The sequence below is a fragment of the Gouania willdenowi genome, chromosome 17, assembly GCF_900634775.1.
Source record: "Gouania willdenowi chromosome 17, fGouWil2.1, whole genome shotgun sequence".
NCBI classification, from domain to species: domain Eukaryota; kingdom Metazoa; phylum Chordata; class Actinopteri; order Blenniiformes; family Gobiesocidae; genus Gouania; species Gouania willdenowi.
Genome location: NC_041060.1, coordinates 1,635,989 through 1,656,380, shown reverse-complemented (window position 1 = coordinate 1,656,380; position 20,392 = coordinate 1,635,989). Strand labels below are relative to the sequence as shown.

The 20,392-nt window shown below is 33.6% G+C and overlaps 1 protein-coding gene across 2 annotated transcripts; it reads right to left on the bottom strand.

Moving 5' to 3' along the window:
• Window positions 1-2,344: 2,344 nt before the first annotated feature.
• ca8 (carbonic anhydrase VIII) lies at window positions 2,345-20,392 on the bottom strand. Of its 2 annotated transcripts, none has more exons than XM_028473778.1 (9): window positions 20,052-20,392; window positions 14,896-15,081; window positions 14,254-14,378; window positions 12,623-12,718; window positions 10,267-10,329; window positions 10,135-10,183; window positions 8,924-9,036; window positions 6,146-6,340; window positions 2,345-2,657 (listed from the first exon to the last, which is right to left on the bottom strand). In XM_028473778.1, the coding sequence occupies exons 1-8, from the start codon at window positions 20,122-20,124 to the stop codon at window positions 6,206-6,208; spliced, it is 840 nt and encodes a 279-aa protein (XP_028329579.1). In that variant the 5' UTR covers window positions 20,125-20,392; the 3' UTR covers window positions 2,345-2,657; window positions 6,146-6,205. The 2 variants fall into 2 exon arrangements, with proteins under 2 accessions (XP_028329579.1, XP_028329578.1); XM_028473777.1 differs by having other exon boundaries at window positions 14,896-15,087; window positions 20,052-20,391.

Below are 20,392 nucleotides of genomic sequence, written 5' to 3'. Positions count from 1 at the left end.
GGAGCAGAAAGAAGTAAAAACTTATAATGTCTTCCCCCCGATCAACACAAAATGATTTACAGTCCAGTTCCTTTGAGCCGTCTTATCAATTACAAGACATCAAAACACAAAATACACAATGAAGTTGATCTGATCCTCTGCAGTGTTATATTTCTGTAACATTGATAATTTAACATACTTTTTAAACACATAAATGGACTTTTCATTTTACAATCAAACTGTTCCACAGAGCGATTCCTTGGATTGAGATACTGTACATCTTTCCTTTACAGTCGATTGAAACCTGGGTTTTGTAAAAACCTCAGTAGCTTTTAGTTCATATCTACTTTTTCTCTTGGTGAATCTGTTTTGCAAATTGTTTGATAAACTTTCCAGATGAGCTTTATACATGAGGAACAAAGTTTCTTTCTTTTTTTATTTATTTTTTTGTGATGTCATGAACTTTGACCCCTACCGAACTTTATACTGGTAGGTCGTACAGCTTCGGTCCTATTACATAAAATACTCCACTTGAGATGAACTTTTCATAAATGTAAGCATCAAACTTGTACGATAAATATTCATAGAGATATGGTAAATTTAGTTTTTTGACACTTGATGCAACCTTGACCTTGACCTTGACATTTTGGCTCCAAAAAAGGTCGACTGCACATCCTATACATTGTCCCTATGAGATGACATACATGTCATTACTGCTGCATTCATAGCCTAGGAGGAGTTCTAGAACAAAGCTGCTACAATTACAATGTATTTGTCAATTTTCAATTACCAAATACAAGGTTCAGTGTTGGTTCCACATCAGGAGGGAGTGACAGGAAATGATTAAAAAAACTATTCAGGAGTCACTAAATACTGTTTAATTCCACTTATTTACAAAATGAGATTCTTTAAAATGTGTGTTATCACTTTTTCATTCCATCATTATGATTTATAGATGTTGTTTCATACTGTTCTTAAATGTTGTAGTCGGATTCAAAAGTGAGAGAAGGGAGGTTCTAGAGCCAAAAAAAGTTTGAGAACCACGGCATTAAAGAAATGCTGGGCGTATATACAGTAAGTTATATTTCTTCTCACTCCTTTTCATATATGTATTTGATGTCTTATGTATAAATGTTTTAGTTTATTTTTTAAATGTATTTATTGTTTTGGTTTTCATATTCGAAATTAAATCCTCAGTCAATCAATTAAATATAATCATGTTCTCCTGACCACAACATGGTGGTTTTCTCTTTTCAAATGTAGCTTCAGTGACGATGTGAAACCATGGGATTGTAGCTCCAGGAGCCACGCCCATAATCAAAATAAATTATTATATATATATATATATATATAATTTTTTTCTCCAGCCCAGACACAGCTAAAAAAAACTCAGTTTCGTGACTCTTTAAGTAGTGGAGGGAGGATATTAGGGAATGAGGCAAACCTGCGTGCAGACAAGAACACTGTAAAAAATAAACACGTTTACTGTACTTACAAAATATATACAAACTTGTTGCCTTGAAAAACCTAATTTAAGTTGACTTGGATCAATTAGATTAAAGTTCATCAAATTTCATTGATCCAACAACAACTGAACAAATGCAAACAATATATATATATATATATATATATATATATATATATATATATATATATATATATATATATATATATATATATATATATATATATATATATATATATGTATATATACAGTATACTAAATATATAATTATATTAAATTACCAAAACCAATCAAACTAAACTGGACACAGACACACACCACCATTGATTTATGGAGTAGATTTTATTTGATCTTTTTCATTTTAATGATACATCACTGCTCCACGCTACAGTTATTCTGCTGAAGCCACTTGTTACAGTATTTAATCACATTTTCTATTAGAATGCTAAAACATTTGTGTCGTGTTGATGAAAATAATGTAGAAAGTGTAGAAAATTGCAGCTCATCTCAAGTGCAGTAAAATACTGTGTTCTGTTCATATCTGGATCAGACATGGTCAAATAGAGGCCTGGGGGCCACATACGGCCCTTGGTTGGATTTATGTGCCCCCCCCCCCCAAAGTAAAAACACAAAATGACAACAAAAATGAATTAAAAAACCTCCAAAAGAATAAAAATATGCAATACGACTACAGAAACACACAAAAGGACAACCTAAATACACAAAAACACTCGTATATGATACAAAAGGACAACAAAAACACACAATACGGCTCCAAAAATACCCAAAATGACAACAAAAAACCTCAAACAAAAACTCAAATATACATTTTGACCAAAAAAACACAAAAACGATAGAATAGTACACAAAAGGAAAACCTAAATACACAAAAAAAAAACACACAATAACGAGAGAAAAACTGACTAAACACTTTGTTCTTTCTTGTGTTAATGCTCAGATTGGTCACATAATGCTGACATTAATGTTGATAACGTGGCCCAGATACAATCACATTTATGTGTCCCCTGCTGTAATAACAGTTGCACATCTCTGGTATGACCATAATATATTGATTGTGTATTTAAGTACACACACACACACACACACACACACACACACACACACTGAAGCGTTCTGTCACGGGGTGAGATCATTAGTTCCATCGTCCACCAATTCATCCTTCTCCTCTCCTTCACACCTCATCCTCAAGCCCCTGAAAATATGAAAAATAAATAAAGTATGGATTTGATTAGAAGAAGAAGAAGAAGAAGAAGAAGAAGAAGAAGAAGAAGAAGAAGGAGGTTGAAAACAAACGTATCATGGCAGACACAGCTGTGTCTAATTTAAAGGTTTAGTTTGAACTAATCTCATGTTTCAGAGACACTACCTAGATTAGACTCCACTCATTTAACTGAAAATAGTAACATAAACCATAATCGGGGTAACAGCTGATCAGCTGTTATATTTGGTCGTGTTAAAGCTGCAGGAGACGATTTGTTTTTATCAGATAATTTAGACGTAGTGTAGGTCTCATAGATTAATAAAAAGTGTGGTGTATTGCATTGTGGAATGTGGAGTCCATTAGACCAGGGATTCTCAACATCGGGGTCACAACCCCATTTGGGGTCATGAGACACTGGGAGGGGGTCACCAGATACCTTCAAAAAATGAAGAATATATATATATATATATATATATATATATAGAACAATTTGAGTCCATTTTTGCTTATTTTTACCCTTTTTCTGCAATTACACCAAACTTTCCATTTTTAACCCATTTTTTCTTGCCATATTTTTGCTTCTTTTAATGCATTTTTGCTACATTACTCCCATTTCTGCCAAATTTTCCCATTTTCAAGACCTTGGCCGCATTTACATGGGAGCTTTAATTCCTCTTTAAAGCAGAATAAAAGTTCATTCCTCTTTAACTGGACCTTGTAAACACTTAATTCCTCATGCTAATTTAATTCCGAATTAAACTTAATTCCAAATTAAGTGGCTGGTTTATTCCATTTTTAATTCTGAACTAAATAATTCCTCTTTCTTGTGAACAGTTAACAACACTTAAAGCCGCTTTAAGTTAATTCCAGTTGTTTTGCGCATGTGCGACTTGCGGCGATGACGACGTAATCCAACATGGCGCCCCGGACGAGAGCCAACACTATTTAATAAGAGCTTTAAAAGACATGGATTTAATGCAAAAGAAGATGGACGGAGGCATGAACATGTAGACATTAACACAGACACATGGACTTATGACACACACAGAGATCAGCAAACAGAACAGGATTCATCAGACGGTGACACTAGAACCCAGAGATGGAGTAAATGTGTCCACGTTCTGCTGCACAGGCTGTAATATCACCAGGTTTATCAGTTGTTAGAGCTACTATCTTTACCAGGAAGCAAACATTTATTCCTGGTTATTGTTTTTAAAGTTTTACTGTTCTTTATTTACTAGTGATTAGTTCGTATCTCTCTTCCGCTCCATGAACCAAAGTGTGTTATGGTTGAGATGTTGCTTCAAAACTACAGAATAAAAGTGAAAGCAGTTCTCACGTGTGTTACAGTCAACAATGAACGGTTTGTTGTGTGTTTTTCCTGATAGACGTGATGCGTCATGTTCTCCTCCTGTCCAATCACAGCCTTCCTCACCCCAGACCTAAAGCAGAATTAACTCAAGCCAAATAAACCAGTTTTCTATGTAAACCTCAGTTCAGGAATTACTAATAACAACGAATTCCGAATTAGATACATACGTACATACAGCAAGTTGACCCATTATTGTCACTTTTAACCTCTTCTCACCATATTTCATACTTATATTCACTATTTGTCATGTCCATTATTTGCCAGTTTAAACTAATTGGGCTGAAAAGGTTGAGTTTGTGTTTACAGCTAAAAACTCAAGTAACTTCTCAACATATTTTTTGTGTTTTCATGGTCAAACAATGGCTGATGTTTATTTTGGGGTTTACACAAAAACATCCAAATTGAGCCAAAACGAAATGTTTGTCAGAGTGAGGTGATATCACTGGGAATGTCAGGAACAACAAACTACAACATAAAAATGTCGTGTGATTCCTTGTCTGGCAAAGAAACACAAGTAAAAACACTTTATTACAGTTTGGTTTTCTGTGTCGTTTTACTTTCCTACCTGTGTGTTTTCTTTCCTCTCTGAATTCTACGTCCCACAGTTCTATTTCAGCTAGAATCACATCAGTGTCAGTTTCCATTACAAACAGTGGCCTTATTGTTCCACTTACGGTACTTTTCCACCTCTCATACCTCCTCTTTTACCCACCCTTTCTTCTTTATTTTAAATGATATCAGGAAAACAACAAGATTTTATACAATTATTCTGTAAGAACTCTTTGTTATTGACTTTAAAGAGACTTTAAAATATTGTGTATCTTTGAATATCATCATCATCTTGTTAAAATGATGGAAAACTAAAGATTAAGATGAAGGAAAGTGTTTTTATTCCTTTGTTATTCTCTGGATTTGTTGAGTTTTTTATAATCTTTTCTTATCTTTCTTCTTCTTTGAGGTGTAAATCTCTTGTCCTGGCCTTGAATGTTGCTAAGCTAAATCTAGAATCTCCTTAAAACCTCATGTTCTCTTAATATGGCTCGTCCTTGATTATCTGATGAACTAGGTTAGTTCTTCCAGGGCCTGATCCACTCTGCTCTGCTGTCAGGGGACTTAAAAACTCCCTTTGTAAAAGTTAACAGTGCTAAATCAAAACCGTGAATACAAAATTAAAACAAAAACACACACAATGACAGAAAGATACACAAAAAGATTTCAAAAAACACAGAGAAAGACAACAAAAACATACAAAGTGACAGAAAAAAATACACTAAATACAATAAAATGTACAATATGACAACAGAAGTGCAGAAAATGAGCAGGAAATCTACAAAATTATGACAAAATAGACAAAATAAGTGGTAAATATAAAAAATTACAACAAAAATACACAAAATAATAGGAAATTATACAAAAGGACAACAATAATACGCAAAATTGACACAAAAACATATATAAAAAAAAAAAATGCATACAAAATTAAAGGAAAATATACACAAATGTTTCAAAAATATCAGACAACAAAAATGCAAAATGACAACAATAATACACAAAAAGAATATAAAATATGCTAAATTACAACAACAATGCACAAAATTGACACAAACACATAAAAAGAAAAATATATCAGACAAAAAAAAATACACAAAACAACTCCATGAATACTGAATGAGTCAAAAAAAACACAGAACGACCAAAGAAACACACAAAATAAAAGTGAAATGCACAAAAATGAAAACAAACCATACAAAATGAAAGGATCATACAAAAATATGCAAAATGAAAGGAAAATGTACAAAATTACAGTGACAACATTACACAAAATAAGAGGAAAATATACAAAATGGTGAGAAAAATATGCAAAAAAAAGAGGAAAATGTACAAAATTGTTTCAAAAATATTAGACAACAAAAACACGGACAGAATGAGTTAAAAAATGCAAAATGACGACAAAAACAAACCAAATTCCGTAAAAAAAATTGAAAAAAACATACAAAATGGCTTAAAAACACAAGGTGGCTCAGTAGTAGCTTAGGTCTGTTTCTGCACTTTATATTTTCTATTCATATAAAATGTGTTTTTTAATCTGATTGTATTGATGCTATACCTTCTCCATTGGTCGATGTAAATCCCACAGTAGTTGTGACGTTGCAGTTGAAGTAGAGCGTCACTGGAAGGCTGCTCGTACTGTCCGGTCACTGAGGGGCTGAGTGGGACGGAAATTATCTCCCAACATCCCATCATTTCCCTCTGGAAGCTCCGCCCCTTTCACATGTGACCTTAGCCTACGAAACTCCTCGATCTACAGACGCAAAGATGATTCATTTAAACACAACAGGCTTCAAATATTTATTCTACAATTTTTACATACAGTTAATGCTTCTAATCCATAGGCGGAGTTTAAGATCCTCGCCATCCACAATGTGTGTAACATTAACAATAACGCAAAAATTATTAATAACATAATTAATAATGGTGACGACACAAATTTGCGTCGACACGTTGTTTAATGTTGTAAATTCATGATAAAATCAGGCCCGTGGCAACTTTTTGCTTCATTTTTCCTGCAGTACCATAACATGAACTGTGTAGAAGGATTAGGCAACAATAGAAGAACCAACCTAAAGTCTCAAAAGTTTGGAACCAGTTCACTGGAAACTTCTACTGCACACCTGAGGTAGAACTAACATCTGTGACATGAAACTAACGTAATATGTTAGTCAGCAGAAAACTATTATATATATATATATATATATAAATTTTACGTTATTGAGATTTTATATATATTATAAAATCTCAATAACGTAGCCTTGAAAGGAAGACTATTGTCACATGACTTGAGCACCAAAAAACATTTTTTATTACAGTACAATCACTGTTTTATGGCGCTTAAAATAAGTGAATGTGCAAAATGACAGAAAAATACAGAAAAAAAAAGCAATAATACATTAAAAAACTACAAATAATTACAACATTGTAGGAAAATACAATAAAAGACAAGAGAAAAACACAAAACTAGGACAAAAATGAACAAAATGACAACAGTAATACACAAAATTACAGAAAATGACAACAAAAGTACACAAAAAGACAACAAAAACATGAAAAATGACTTGGTACTAACAAACAAGCAAAACGACAAAAAAATACACAAAAATTACTCCAAAAAGATGCAAAATGACAACACAAATACACAATATAACTCCAAATAACATATATTTTACAGGAAAAATACACAAAAGGACCACAGAAATACACAAAATACCTCACAACGAGTAAGACAACAACAAACATACACAGAATGAGAGAAAAACACAAAATAAATAAAAACTCTTTGTTCTTTCCTGTATTAATGCTCAGATCACTCATTATTCTAAATACTGACGTGAATGTTGATCATGTGACCCTCTGATCAAACAAACACATTTTTGTGGCCCAGCTGTGATAATAGTTGCCAACCTCTGCTGTACATTATATTAAAAATTGTATTTTTTACAGTTTAATTTGGGAAAACGTTTGAAAACTTTTTTTGCATATGTTCTAATCCTAAAGGTTAACAGATGTAGCGACTACTGGAAACATGAATGTACTTCCTGTTCTTGTGTAAATTCAATCAGAACAAACATGCAGAGGATTTATTGGACCCTGTTAGGGTGAAAAAGTGCTTGTTAGCATAGCAACTGCTTTTTAGCGTCAGTAAGAGCCGGATGTTGGAATCTGCACAGCGGGAAACTTCTGCACTAGTTAATGTAGCATGAGAACAAATATTTATCTGCTTGTTGGTTAATATTTATAGATATGGTGCACTTGGTTTAATGACACATGCATAAAAGATGGATCCATCTCTTTATCACATGAACAACAGCAAATAAATGTTCTGTCCTAATTTCAATTTTGAGATCTACATCATTTTGGGAGAACATGCAAACTGTTGGCCTGGTCCTCCTTTTCATATATATGATATTAATATTCTGGTTCAGCAGCTTTGTACATTTTCTGTACCTGTGTTTATTTCGGTCATTATGTGTATTTTTGTTTTCACTTGGTGTATTTTTCTCTAATTTTATGTTGTTTTGTGCATCATTGGGTTCATTTTGTGTTTTTGAAACAATTTTTGTGTATTTCTTTGTCATTTTGTGTATTTTTGGTGTTATTCGGTGTGGATTTGTTGTATCATTTTGTTGCTTTGCATGTTTTTGGAGCCATTTTGTGTATTTTTTATCAAATTTTGTGTTTTTTTGTATTTCTCTCAGTCAATATGTGTTTTTGGTGTTATTCACTGCAATTATGTTGTATAATTTTGTTATTTTGTGTGTTTTTGGAGCCATTTTGTGTATTTTTGTTTTCATTTGGTATATTTTTCTCTAATTTTGTCAGGTTTTGTGTATCATTAGGTTCATTTTGTGTTCTTGAAGTTATTTTTGTGTATTTCTCTGTCATTATGTGCGTTTTGGTGTTATTCGGTGTGGTTTTGTTGCATAATTTTGTTGTTTTATGTGTCGTTGGAGCTATTTTGTGTACTTTTGTTTTCATTTGGTATATTTTTCTCTGGTTTTGTGTGTATTTGTTGTCGTTTTGTGTATAATTGGGTTCATTTTCTGTATTTCTCTGTTATTATGTGTGTTTTTATTGTATATCTTTGTTGTTTTGTGTATTTTGGGAGTCATTTCATGTATCATGTTGTCGTTTAGTGTATTTTTCTCAAATTCTGTGTGTTTTTGTTGTTGTTTTGTGTGTTTTTATAGTCATTTTGTCTATCTTTGTGTTCATTGTGTGTGTTTCTGGATTCATTTTGTCCAGTTCTGTTGTTCATGCCTGTGGAAGCTCAACTGTTCACGTGATGTAAAAATAGTGAATATGTTTTTACTTGATGCTAGTGTTTCACCTGTAGCTGTGAGATGGTGAGAGGGTAACGGTACAGAATCCAGGTCACATTTTCACTGCAGGGCGGCATGGTCAGCGATCCTTCATACACCCAGTAGTCTCTCAGTAATGGGTCTGAGAACATGTGCAATAGATTAATACATACAGGTGACTTATCAATAACCAACATATGACAAAAGTAAATGTTTGTAGAAGGAATCCCTGACTGCACTAAATCAAACCTGAGGCACAGCAATAAATCTCAATAGTAGCAGAATGTACAGTAGTTTGATGGAGAAAATGTCACAAATAAGGAAGTCGAAGGGTTTGCATTTATTGTGGTGGTGGGTTAGCATCAAGGTTAGCAACGTCAGCCATAATTCACAAAGGCCTTGACTTGGGCAACGGGCTACCTGGGGGCCACATTCAGCCTTCAGTCTAATGTTGTGCAGTCTCAAAGAAAACCCACAAAATAACAGAAAAAATACATAAAATGTATGAAAATAACTTCCGTAAACAAACAAAATGTCATAAAAATAAATAAAAACACAAAAAAGTCTAAAAAGACAACAAAAACACACAAAATGACTTGGGGAATAAACAAAAATGACACCAGAAAAGCTTAAAATGACTCAAAAATGTATAAAAGCACAATAAAAATGCAGAGAAAAAAAACTCTAAAACCCTAAAATGACTGTAAAAATGCACAAGACCACACTTAAAACAAACAAAATGACAGAAAAATAAATAAAAGGAAAGAAATGTACAAAAAAGAAATAAGTCCAAAAACTCAAAACAACAACAAAAATGTATAAAAGGGTAAACACACAAAATGACTTAGGAATAGACAAAAATGACACCACAAACAATGACATACAGATAAATGACTCCAAAAACCCAAATTAACAACAAAAATGCACAAAATGACTCCATAAACAAAGACAATGTCAGGAAAAATAAATAAAAGAAAAATAAAAACACAAAAAAAGTCCAAAAAAGACAACAAAAATGCACAAAATGATTGAAAACACGCCAAAATGACACCAAAACGACACCAAAAAAAGCATAAAATGACTCAAACCATGCACAAAAACCCAGAAAAACGCACAAAAGCACAACAAAAATACACAGAAAAAAACTAATAATAAATCATTTCATATAATTTCAAACATTTGTATTTTGCATTTTGAGTTTTCATTATTTTGCATTTCCACTCTTTCCTTCAACACTTACCAGGTAACAGAGTGTTAGGATTGAAGCAGGGGATTATTTTGCTTTTCCCCTGTTGGAAAACAAAAGATACTGTATGTATTTACTGGATTATTCAACCTTTGATCTGAGAATTGTGTTTATTTTACATCTCACCTTGTACTGAAGGTCCTGCAGAACTTCAGTAACAGCCTTTAGACCCAAATGTTCTTTACCAACCTGATTCAAACAGTCAAACAAACACATTTTAGATGGTTTTTTTTTTTGGTTTTTTCTAACTTTTGTGTGTTTCGTTGCGTTTCATGTGTTTTTGGAGTCATTTAGTGTATTTTTGTTGCCTTTATGTGTGTTTTTGTGTACTTCTGTTGTGGTTTTGTGTGTTTTTTGGAGTCATTTTGTGTGTTTTTCTGTATGTATGCATTACATGAAAAATGGTCATGCTCTGATGATTGTGGAGCTATTATTAATATTCAGTATTCTGTGGTTTCTATGGTAGTTTTTCTCTTGGTCTGTGCAGGTGTTTCACTTTATTTTTCCTCTAAATGGACTCATTTATGAGACGACTGACTGACTGACTGCCTCCACCTCTCCTCCCTGTGCTTGTGGGGCTTTTCTCGGGGTTCCCACAGTTCATCAAAATGTTCCTGTGTTGGCTTAATTAGAGTGACCACCCAATAGACAGAATGTAACACTGTGCAGCAGAGATGGGCCACTTTTATCACTGCAAGGCCATAAAAATGTGATTGTTTTTGATCCCAGGGTCACATGATCAACATTTATGTCAGCATTTATAATAACAACCAATCTGAGCATTAATACAGGAAAGAACTAGGGTTTGTTTTTGTCATTTTTTTTACATTATCTTGTTGTTTTCTATGTTTTTGTAGTTATTTTGTGTGTTTTTTTATAGTTATTTAATGTATTTTCTTGCGGTCATGTTGTGTGTTTGTGTTGTTTTGTGCATTTTGGGGGTTATTTAGTGTGTTTTTGGAATTATTCATCCTTCTTGCTGTTTTGTGTCTTTGTTTTTGTTTTTAGCATTTTTGTGGTCATTTTGTCTGTTTTTCTTGCTGTTTTGACCAGTTTTGGGGTCATTTTGTGTGTTTTTGCTATTGTTTTGTGTGTTTTTGTTGCTAATTTGTATGTTTCTGTCACTTTGTTGTGTTTTGGGGGTTCTTTTGTGTGTTTCGTTGTTGTATTATGTGCTTTTGGAGTCATTTTGTGTATTTGTGTTGCCGTTTTGTGTGTTTTTGTTGCTGTATTGTGTGTATTTGTGTTGCTGTTTTGTGTGTTTTTGTTGCTGTATTGTGTGTTTTTGGTGTTATTTTGTCTATTTTTGTTGCCGTTTAGTGTGTTTTGTTGCTGTTTTGTGTGTTTTTGTTGCTATTTTTTGTGTTTCTGTCATTTTGGTGTCTTTTGAGGGTCCTTTTGTATGTTTCATTGTGGTTTTGTGTGTTTTTGGAGTCATTTTGTGTATTTTTATGCCGTTTTGTGTGTTTTTGTTGCTGTTTGATGTGTTTTTGGATTCGTTTTGTGTGTTTTTGTTACAGCTTTGTGGAGTTTTTATTTAGCGTATTTTTGGACTCAACCCTGGCCATCAGTCGTCCATGTCTGCTGTACAGGATAAAGATCACGTCACTCATGAGTGAGACTCAAGTACCAGTGAAGCAGATAATATTTGAACTCTAACGTATGACAGGATCAGCCACATTCAGGGTTAGAAACACAGAACGTCTAGTTTGGTCTGTCGTTTCCTCGTCTGAGATAAATGAGAATAATAAGGAATAGCCTCGATAGTTGTTTTTGTTATTAGGATAGTTTCACAGATTGTACTACAAAAGTACATTGTGTAACTTTTCCACTCATTTGAAACAATATAATCAGACATTCTTCAGTTTATCTGTTTAAAGAAAATAAAAAACTATCTGTGAAGGATGTGATAATGCTCATGATCTTAGTCTGGAAAAGGAAAAAGACGTAATAAATGTTTTCCCTCTCGTGCGGAGGTGGGAAACTTCTATCACAGCGAGGGCTTTTGTGTATTGTGTTGTCATTTTGCATTTTTTGGAGTAATTTTTGTATATTTCTATTGTCGTTACTGTTGCACTATGGATTTCCGGAGTAATTTTTTGTTATTTTCTTCTTTTTTTGTGTACCTTTGTTTTAATTTTGTGCATTTCTGTTCTCCTCATGTGTATTTTTCTGTAAAATTTATGTTATTTGGAGTCATGTTGTGTATTTGTGTTGTCATTTTGCTTGTTTGTTACTACTGTGGGTATGCAGACTTTTGCTGTTGTAATTTTGTCATTTTGTTTATTTTTGTAGTCTTTTACTGTATTTTCATGTAATGTTGTAATTCTTTTGTATTTTTTAATGTATTCTTGCTTTTGTTTTGTGTATTTTCTCTGTCATTTTGTACGTTTACATAAAATTAGACTGAGGGCCACCTGTATGTTGAGTTTGAATATATCTTCATTTAAACAGTAATGATACACTAACTCTAGAATCTGACCTGCACAAACAGAGCAATGATGAGGACTCCGTTCTTCTTTCCCAGGGCGTCGTCCAGTGAGTTGAAGAGCGTACTGTTCCAGTGGATCAGATGGAGCTGCACTCACAGAGAGGAGACGAGTGAGGACAACCTGGGACTGAGAGCCTATTGTTGAGAACAGGTGCAAAGAGCACCAGTAAACTCTGAGAGAGAAGCCATCAGCTGCTGCTGACTCTGCTACACACAAACACACACTTTAGAGTTTAGATCAACCACAGGTGAACAAACCAAATGCTTCTGTCCATGGGAACGTTGTTTACACGACAAACTGAAAAGTGTTTTTCAACTTTAGATTTCATTCATAGTTGATGTAAAGTAGCAATGGGCTAACTTTGTGCAGTCATAAAGTAAATGCACTAAATGGCTCAAAAAATATACAAAATGACAGAAAATGCACAAAATGACTCCAAAATACACAAATTGTAAGAAAAATTCACAACAATTACTCCCAAACCCCAAAGCAACATAAAAAGATGCAAAAGCATAACAAAAATACACAAAAATAATATAAAAAATGCAGAAATACAACAAAAGTATACAAAATGGATCCAAAAACACACAAAATGACAGATGAAGGCACAAAAACACAAAAAAGTACTCCAAAACCCTAAAGCAACAGAAAAATATGCAAAAGCACAACAAAAAATACACAAAAATTATTTGAAAACTCCTTAAAGACAACAAAATATACAAAAATGGCTCCAAAAACACAGATAATGACAGAAAATACGCAAAACGACTCCAACAAATGAAAAACAATGACAAAAATACACAAAATGACTCCAAAATACACAAATTGTTAGAAAAATTCACAAAAATTACTCCCAAAGCAACAGAAAAATATGCAAAAGCACAACAAAAAATACACAAAAATGATTTGAAAAATGCAGAAATATGACAAAAATATACAAAATGGTTCCAAAAACACACAAAATGACAGAAAAAGCCACAAAAACATAAAAAAGTACTCCAAACCCCACAGCAACAGAAATATATGCGAAAGCATAACAAAAATACACAAAAATGATTTGAAAAACCACAAAATACAACAAAAATATACCAAATAGCTGCAAAAACACAGAAAATGACAGAAAATACACGAAACGACTCCAACAGATGCAAAACAATAACAAAAAATACACATAAATTACTCCAAAACACACAAACTTGACTCCAAAAACACCAAAGAGACAAATACACAAAAGGACAACAAAAATATACAAAGATGACAAACGACTTAAATTAGTATTAAATTATTGTGCATTTAACCATGTCAAATAAAACTTCTTCTAATGCGACATATTATTATTATTTTTTTTTTTTTAGAAAATAGATTAGTTTTGACTTCTAAAACAAATCTTGAATCAGTCTGGAACAACGTCACTGACTGACCGTGTGTTATTAATGTCACACAGCGTCACATTTCAGCAACGATAAAAACTGGTAATAAATGATTTTGTGTTCAAGGACAAAATATTTTATCTGAAGGAGGACGAACCCCATGCAGGCCTCATTCATTACAAACACATGAACAGTGTGTTTGGTGGAGGTCAAGGTTGTGTGTGTGTGTGTGTGTGTGTGTGTGTGTCTACCTCCATAGGGAAAGCCTTGAAGTTGACAGTGTGCTCAGACCCTCTCTGGTTCTCTTTACCCCAGTGGAAACGCACCTCGTGAAGCTCATACTCATGATCGCTGGGCAGTGGACCACCCGTAACCACTGGCAACAGCGGAAAGAAAACCCCATTGCATTGTGGGAAAAGCGTGCAGAGTCAGACGATGAACAGTTGGCTTGTTGTTTTCTAACATTGGTATAAAATGCACAAAAGGACAACAAAAATACTCAAAAAGTGACTCAAAAACACACAAAATGACAGAAAGATACACAAAAACATTACAAAAACTAAAAACAATTACTCCAAAAAACCCCAAAAGACCAAAGAATACACAAAAAGACAACACCAATACACAAAAATAATTCCAAAAACCCCCAAAAATGTCTCATTGGTCACCTGACGTGTTGTTTTCTAACACTGGTATAAAATGCACAAATACACAAAAGGATGACAAAAATGATTCAAAAAAAAGACAACAGAAATATACAAAAATGACCCCAAAACACACAAAATGACAAAGATTACCAAAAACATAAAACATGACTGCAAAAACCCTAAAGAGACAGAAAAATACAAAAAAATGATTTAAAAAAAAACCCAAAAATGTCTGATTTAACACACCTGACTTTGACTTGAGAAGGATGCGAACAGTGTGTCCGTCGTTGACCACTTCACAGTCTCGACACACGACGTAGTTCGGAGACAAACCGACGTCCAGCAGTGACAGGTCGTACTGGGCCTCTCTGGAGTTTAGATTAATGGGGGACTGGTACTCACCGTTGGCTGCTGGGAAATGGAGTCCCCACTCTACACCTAGAGCAGTGACAACACACACACACACACACAAAGCAGGTTCACATCTTTAATATCTGTGTTTCTTAAAGCCAGAATGGACAAATACTGGAGAAAACCGTAGCTCAACTGCACAAATCTAGAACAATCTTTAAAGAACTAAACCAGGGTGTCAGACTGATTGTAGTTCAGGGGCCAAATACAGAACAGTTTATCTGAGGTGGGCCACAGATGAGTAAATGAGTCATTATTGTGTCTCGTTTGCACTTCCACAATTAAATAAATGATAAAATATCTACGGCACCAATAATATCAAAGCAATAATTCCCTTTGATGTCAGATATCAGTCTCTGCAGGATCTTCCTCCAAATCTGGTTCGTTATCTGGATCAATGATCCTGATCATAGTACCGTGATCATTGACATTTTAAAAGTTTGGAATAAATGTACAGTATATCCCAATTAATAACAATACAATTTTTTCAAAAGATCTAAATGAAATATGGAATCTTTATGAAACTCGATGGGGTGATTAAAGATGTAACTATTCATAAAGATTGATCCATTACAAACCGAGATATGAATTTTTGAAATTTGGCCAATGATGAGAAAAAAGGTTTTTTCCATTTTTGAAACAGTTTATTGATCTGGATCCTCTGCAAAATTTAAAATGGAATCTTCCATGGCGTTAAACCAATTTATCATTTGTCAAAATACTTTTGATGTAATTCTGCTAAAAGACAAACAAATGTAGGTACGATCCAAAAAAAGAAAAGGTTGGGAACCACTGCAGTAAACACTGTTTCACTTATTTACATAATGAGATTCTTTAAAATGTGTGTTATCACTTGTTCATTCTGATTATGTTCTATAGATGTTTTTAAATAGTAAATAGTTTTCTAAGGAAAACGTTGTCGTTGGAGAAAGGGGGTACTTGGATTCAGAAATATGAAAAAGGGGGTACTTGGATTCAGAAATATGAGAAAGGGGGTACTTGGATTCAGAAATATGAAAAAAGGGGTACTTGGATTCAGAAATATGAAAAAGGGGGTACTTGGATTCAGAAATATGAAAAAGGGGGTACTTGAGCAACAAAGTTTGAGAAACACTCCACTATAGGAACACTACCAGATGTGTGGGCCCCTGTTTTTCCTGGAAAGTGCAGCTCGGCCCCTTTAACACTCGCCCAGTATTCACTCCTCACTCACATTCTCTCTTTCCTCAGCAACCAAACACTTGACAACAGTTTAGTAAAGACACACACACACACACACACACAGTTTCACCATATAAGTCACATTTGTGTGTGTGTGTGTGTGTGTGTGTACGGTATTTAAAATGTGGTAAATAATCACTGCTTACAGCATCTTGTTGGGTCAGTTTTAGCCAAACTCATGTAAAGGAACCCTGAGGTTAAGTTCCAGTTACTTTGGGCGTAGGACGTGTTTTTTTTTTTAACCAAACCCACAGAGAGGAATCCTTTTAAGCTCCTCATACAAAGTTCTGCTCTGAAACACAAAGTAGTCTTTTGTTTCTCCGTCAAGGTTCAACGGATCGTGTGGCAGCTCAGCAAACTGACTTAGTTGGATTAATATGAAAAGATATATTGTTTCTCACTCTTTCTCCATATGTTTCAATGTTAAGGATGTTTTAAAGTGTTGTTTTTCTATTTAAAATAAATAAATCTGTAGCAAATATACTTATTGCTTGGATAAAAACACAAATATTGACAACAAATACACATAATTATCCCAAAAACACACAAAATACACAAAAATAGCAGAAAAATATACAAAGCTGCAGCAAAAAATACACAAACAGAGAGCAGAAACACACAAAATGATCACAAAAGTAAAAGTAAAAGAAAACTATACAAAAGGACAACATAGATAAACAAACTGACATTAGATAAGCAAAATGACATTTAAAATAAAAAGTACCATACTCATAACACACAACACAACGACAAGAACACACAAAAGGACTGCAAAATACACAAACATATTAGAAAAATATACAAAATGTTAGCAAAAATACACAAACAGACAAAATGATCACCAAACAAAATAAAAGCAATCGCAAAATACACAAAATGACTCCAAAAATCACACAAAAAGGATACACAAAAAATTCTGTTTCCATTTTTACGTAAATAATGTTTAAAACACACAAAAGGACAACATAAATATACAAACTCCAAAAACACAAAATGACAATTAAAATGAAAATTACCGAACTCACAACACAACGTCAATAATACACAAAATGACAACAAAATTATACAAATGACTTGAAAAGTACACAAAATGTCTCCAAAACTACATGCAAAATTACAGAAAAATACACAAAATAAAAAATGAATACACAAAGGGACAACACAACTACAAAAATAATGCAAAATATATAAAACAACAACCACGACAAACAAAAGGACCAAAAACACATAAAAATGACTACAAAATAGACAAACTGTATACAAGATGATCACAAAAAACAGAATAATAAACAAAAATATATACAAAATGACTCCAAAACAAGAAAAAGGATCCACAGTGATAACATTTATAAATGTTATCATATCACTAATTATACTTACACACAGAACATACACGTTCAGTACCAGTGTACGTCCCTCCACGCTCGTCAGGCAGCAGAAATCAGTGCAAAAAATACAAAACAACACAAACAAATCTTTACAAGATCAGATTGTTTTTAACATGTGGAGAACATCTGTGTGAAATGTGGCACTAGTTATGTAATAAATAGTTGTATTGTGTTGTTTTAATGTGACCTCGCTGATGATAATCATGTTTAGTCTAATGGTATCTCCCATTGAATGGTTTAATCCAATAATCTTTACACTTTATACTGAATACACAGCGTTATCGTCCTCCTCACCTCGACTCAGTTACAGCCACGCCCTTTAAAACACACACCACACAAGGATGTGTCATTTTCCTTTGTCATTTTAATTTACATTTGTTTATCATAATTGTTTTTCATATTATATGCATACACATAGTAGGGTTGGGTTTTTTGTTTTGTTTCTGTACAACATTTTAAAGGTCTTGGTCTAAGTCGGACTCTGGATTTTCTGTCTAGATCAGTCAATACCAGCATTAATCAGCCATATTTCCTCTTCATTAATGTGATAATAATAAGGACAAACACAAGTGAACGGTTCCTCATTAATTCATGATGTAATTTGACTTCAAACGTTTAGCATTAGTGTTAGCATTAGCGTTAGCTCGCTGATTGGAAATCTTTTCCAGTGTTTTATGTGTCGACGTTTGCAAAATCTGGGCCATCAGTTCATCTTATTTCCCTGTGAACACTTACATTAGGCCTTATTCACGTCACTAATAAACATTCAAATATTTCAAAATAACTCTGGACATATCAGTGCCTTTGAAATACATACAAGAATCTTTTCACTAGTTAATCAAATTTGTTAAAATATTGCACGTTGTGCTCAGTTGCACACCTTAAATTGTTTTTAATAATCTCATTTGGTCTTCCTTTTCAAATATTATGTTAATATTTCATTTATTCAGACAACTTTTTTCAGGAAATTTGCTTTGAGCTCCTAACCCTAACAGCAGACGCCTCTGGGGAAGACTGACAGTTGACAATCAAAACATGTCAGGAGATCCAAGTGAAATTCCTGAAAAAAGTTGAAAATAATGAAATATTTGTAAATTATTAAAAGAAAAAAAAGAAAAAATGAACTTCCTGGAACGATTAAAATCCAGGTGTGCAACTTTTTTAAAGCCCAACATGCAAAACATCTTAAATGTTGACAAATATGATCAACTAAATTCTTGCAAAATAAAAAGGATTCTTGTATATATTTAAAACCCACTGATGATTCCAGAATGTTTTTGAATAACTGAAAATCAGATGTTTATTTGTCATGTGATTGAGACCTAAAGTAAGTGTTGAACATATTACACCTGGTTTTTGTCCATGAAATGTATTTATTTATTAGTTTTTTATTATTAATTAATAGAAAATGTTCTATTCAACCTTGACGTGGTTTTTTAAATAATATTTCTAAGGTTTTAGTCCCGAGACCCTGAAAAACAGGAACAAGCGAGTCAGAAAATGCATTTTCAAAAAAAAAAAGCCTTAAAGCCTTAGTTTGCACTTCCACATGTAAATAATATATAAAGAACGTAAGACACCGACAACAGCGACAGATATCAGTCCCTACAGGATCTTCACTAACAAATGCATTAGATTTGGGACAATTATTGTGTACTTTAGGGCAATTTTGTGAGAAATTACAGGATTTTGGAAAAAAAATTCAGTTTGAGACTAAAAATATCTGCAGTCATGTGACATTAGCACAGGAAAACTGTGATATATATAATTTTCTCTGTAATTTTGACTTTCTCCCACGGGCCGCATTTTATGCTCTAAAGCATGTGTGTCAAACTCATGGTCCGGGGGCCAAATCCGTCCTTTTAGAGCATTTATTTCAGCCCAGAAGACATGATTTCAATCATTTTTAATGTGAAACTGTTGAAAAAACTCAAAATTCTAACAAAATCCTTCAGTTTTCCTCAAATGATTACATAATATTTTCCTTAATTAAATAAAAACTAGTCGCATTATCTAGGAAATTTAAAGTGAAGATCCTGTTGGGACTGATATCTCTCCCTGTTGTTGGTTTCTCACGTATTTTATATTTAATGTAGACGTGTAAACTACGGCACATTACAATAATGTTGAAATGACTTGTTTTCCTGCGTGACATACAGTATGTGGCCCACAACATACTGCTCCGTATTTGGCCCCCTGAACTAAAATGAGTTTGACGCCCCTGTCTAAAGGGCCGGATTTGGCCCCCGGGCCTTGAGTTTGTCACATGTATTTATACATATATTAACCAAATAAAGTATTTTATTTGATAATATTATAATCTAAAGCAAAGCGTGCTGATTTATCAGACATTAGTGACCACAGAGATGTATCTGACCTTACCTTCCTCGTAGCCCCAGTCCATCTCATCTCTCCTCGTGGCGTTGTTGGGTTCTCCAGTCACGTTGTCGGCCATGGTGCTTGGTGGTTCTTGGCTGAGTTCTCTCTGTATAGTATGGGTGCCTTTCCACTGGTTCCCAGTCAGTCTCACTGGTTTAGTGTTCTCACTAGTAAACAATGTAAAGACTTGAACAACTAAACTAAACTAAACTAAACTAAACTAAACAGCTTCTTTTATTCAGTTTTTCTCTCTTTTCTCCAGATTATCTTCCTTCAGCTTGTGTCTTTCTAGAATCTCAGAGTGATATGTGTGTGTGCAGCACTGTGGCTCTGCTTCTTTTTAC

What these genes read in the sequence shown, in the direction of transcription:
- ca8 (XM_028473777.1), bottom strand. Translation starts at nt 20,124, where the DNA reads ATGGCCGACAACGTGACTGGAGAACCCAACAACGCCACGAGGAGAGAT. An exon ending in TCAAGGCTTTCCCTATGGAG is followed by an intron (nt 12,719 to 14,253) that starts GTAGACACACAC and finishes CTGTGAGTGCAG; the next exon opens with CTCCATCTGATCCACTGGAA. An exon ending in TCACCATCTCACAGCTACAG is followed by an intron (nt 6,341 to 8,923) that starts GTGAAACACTAG and finishes TTGCGTCTGTAG; the next exon opens with ATCGAGGAGTTTCGTAGGCT.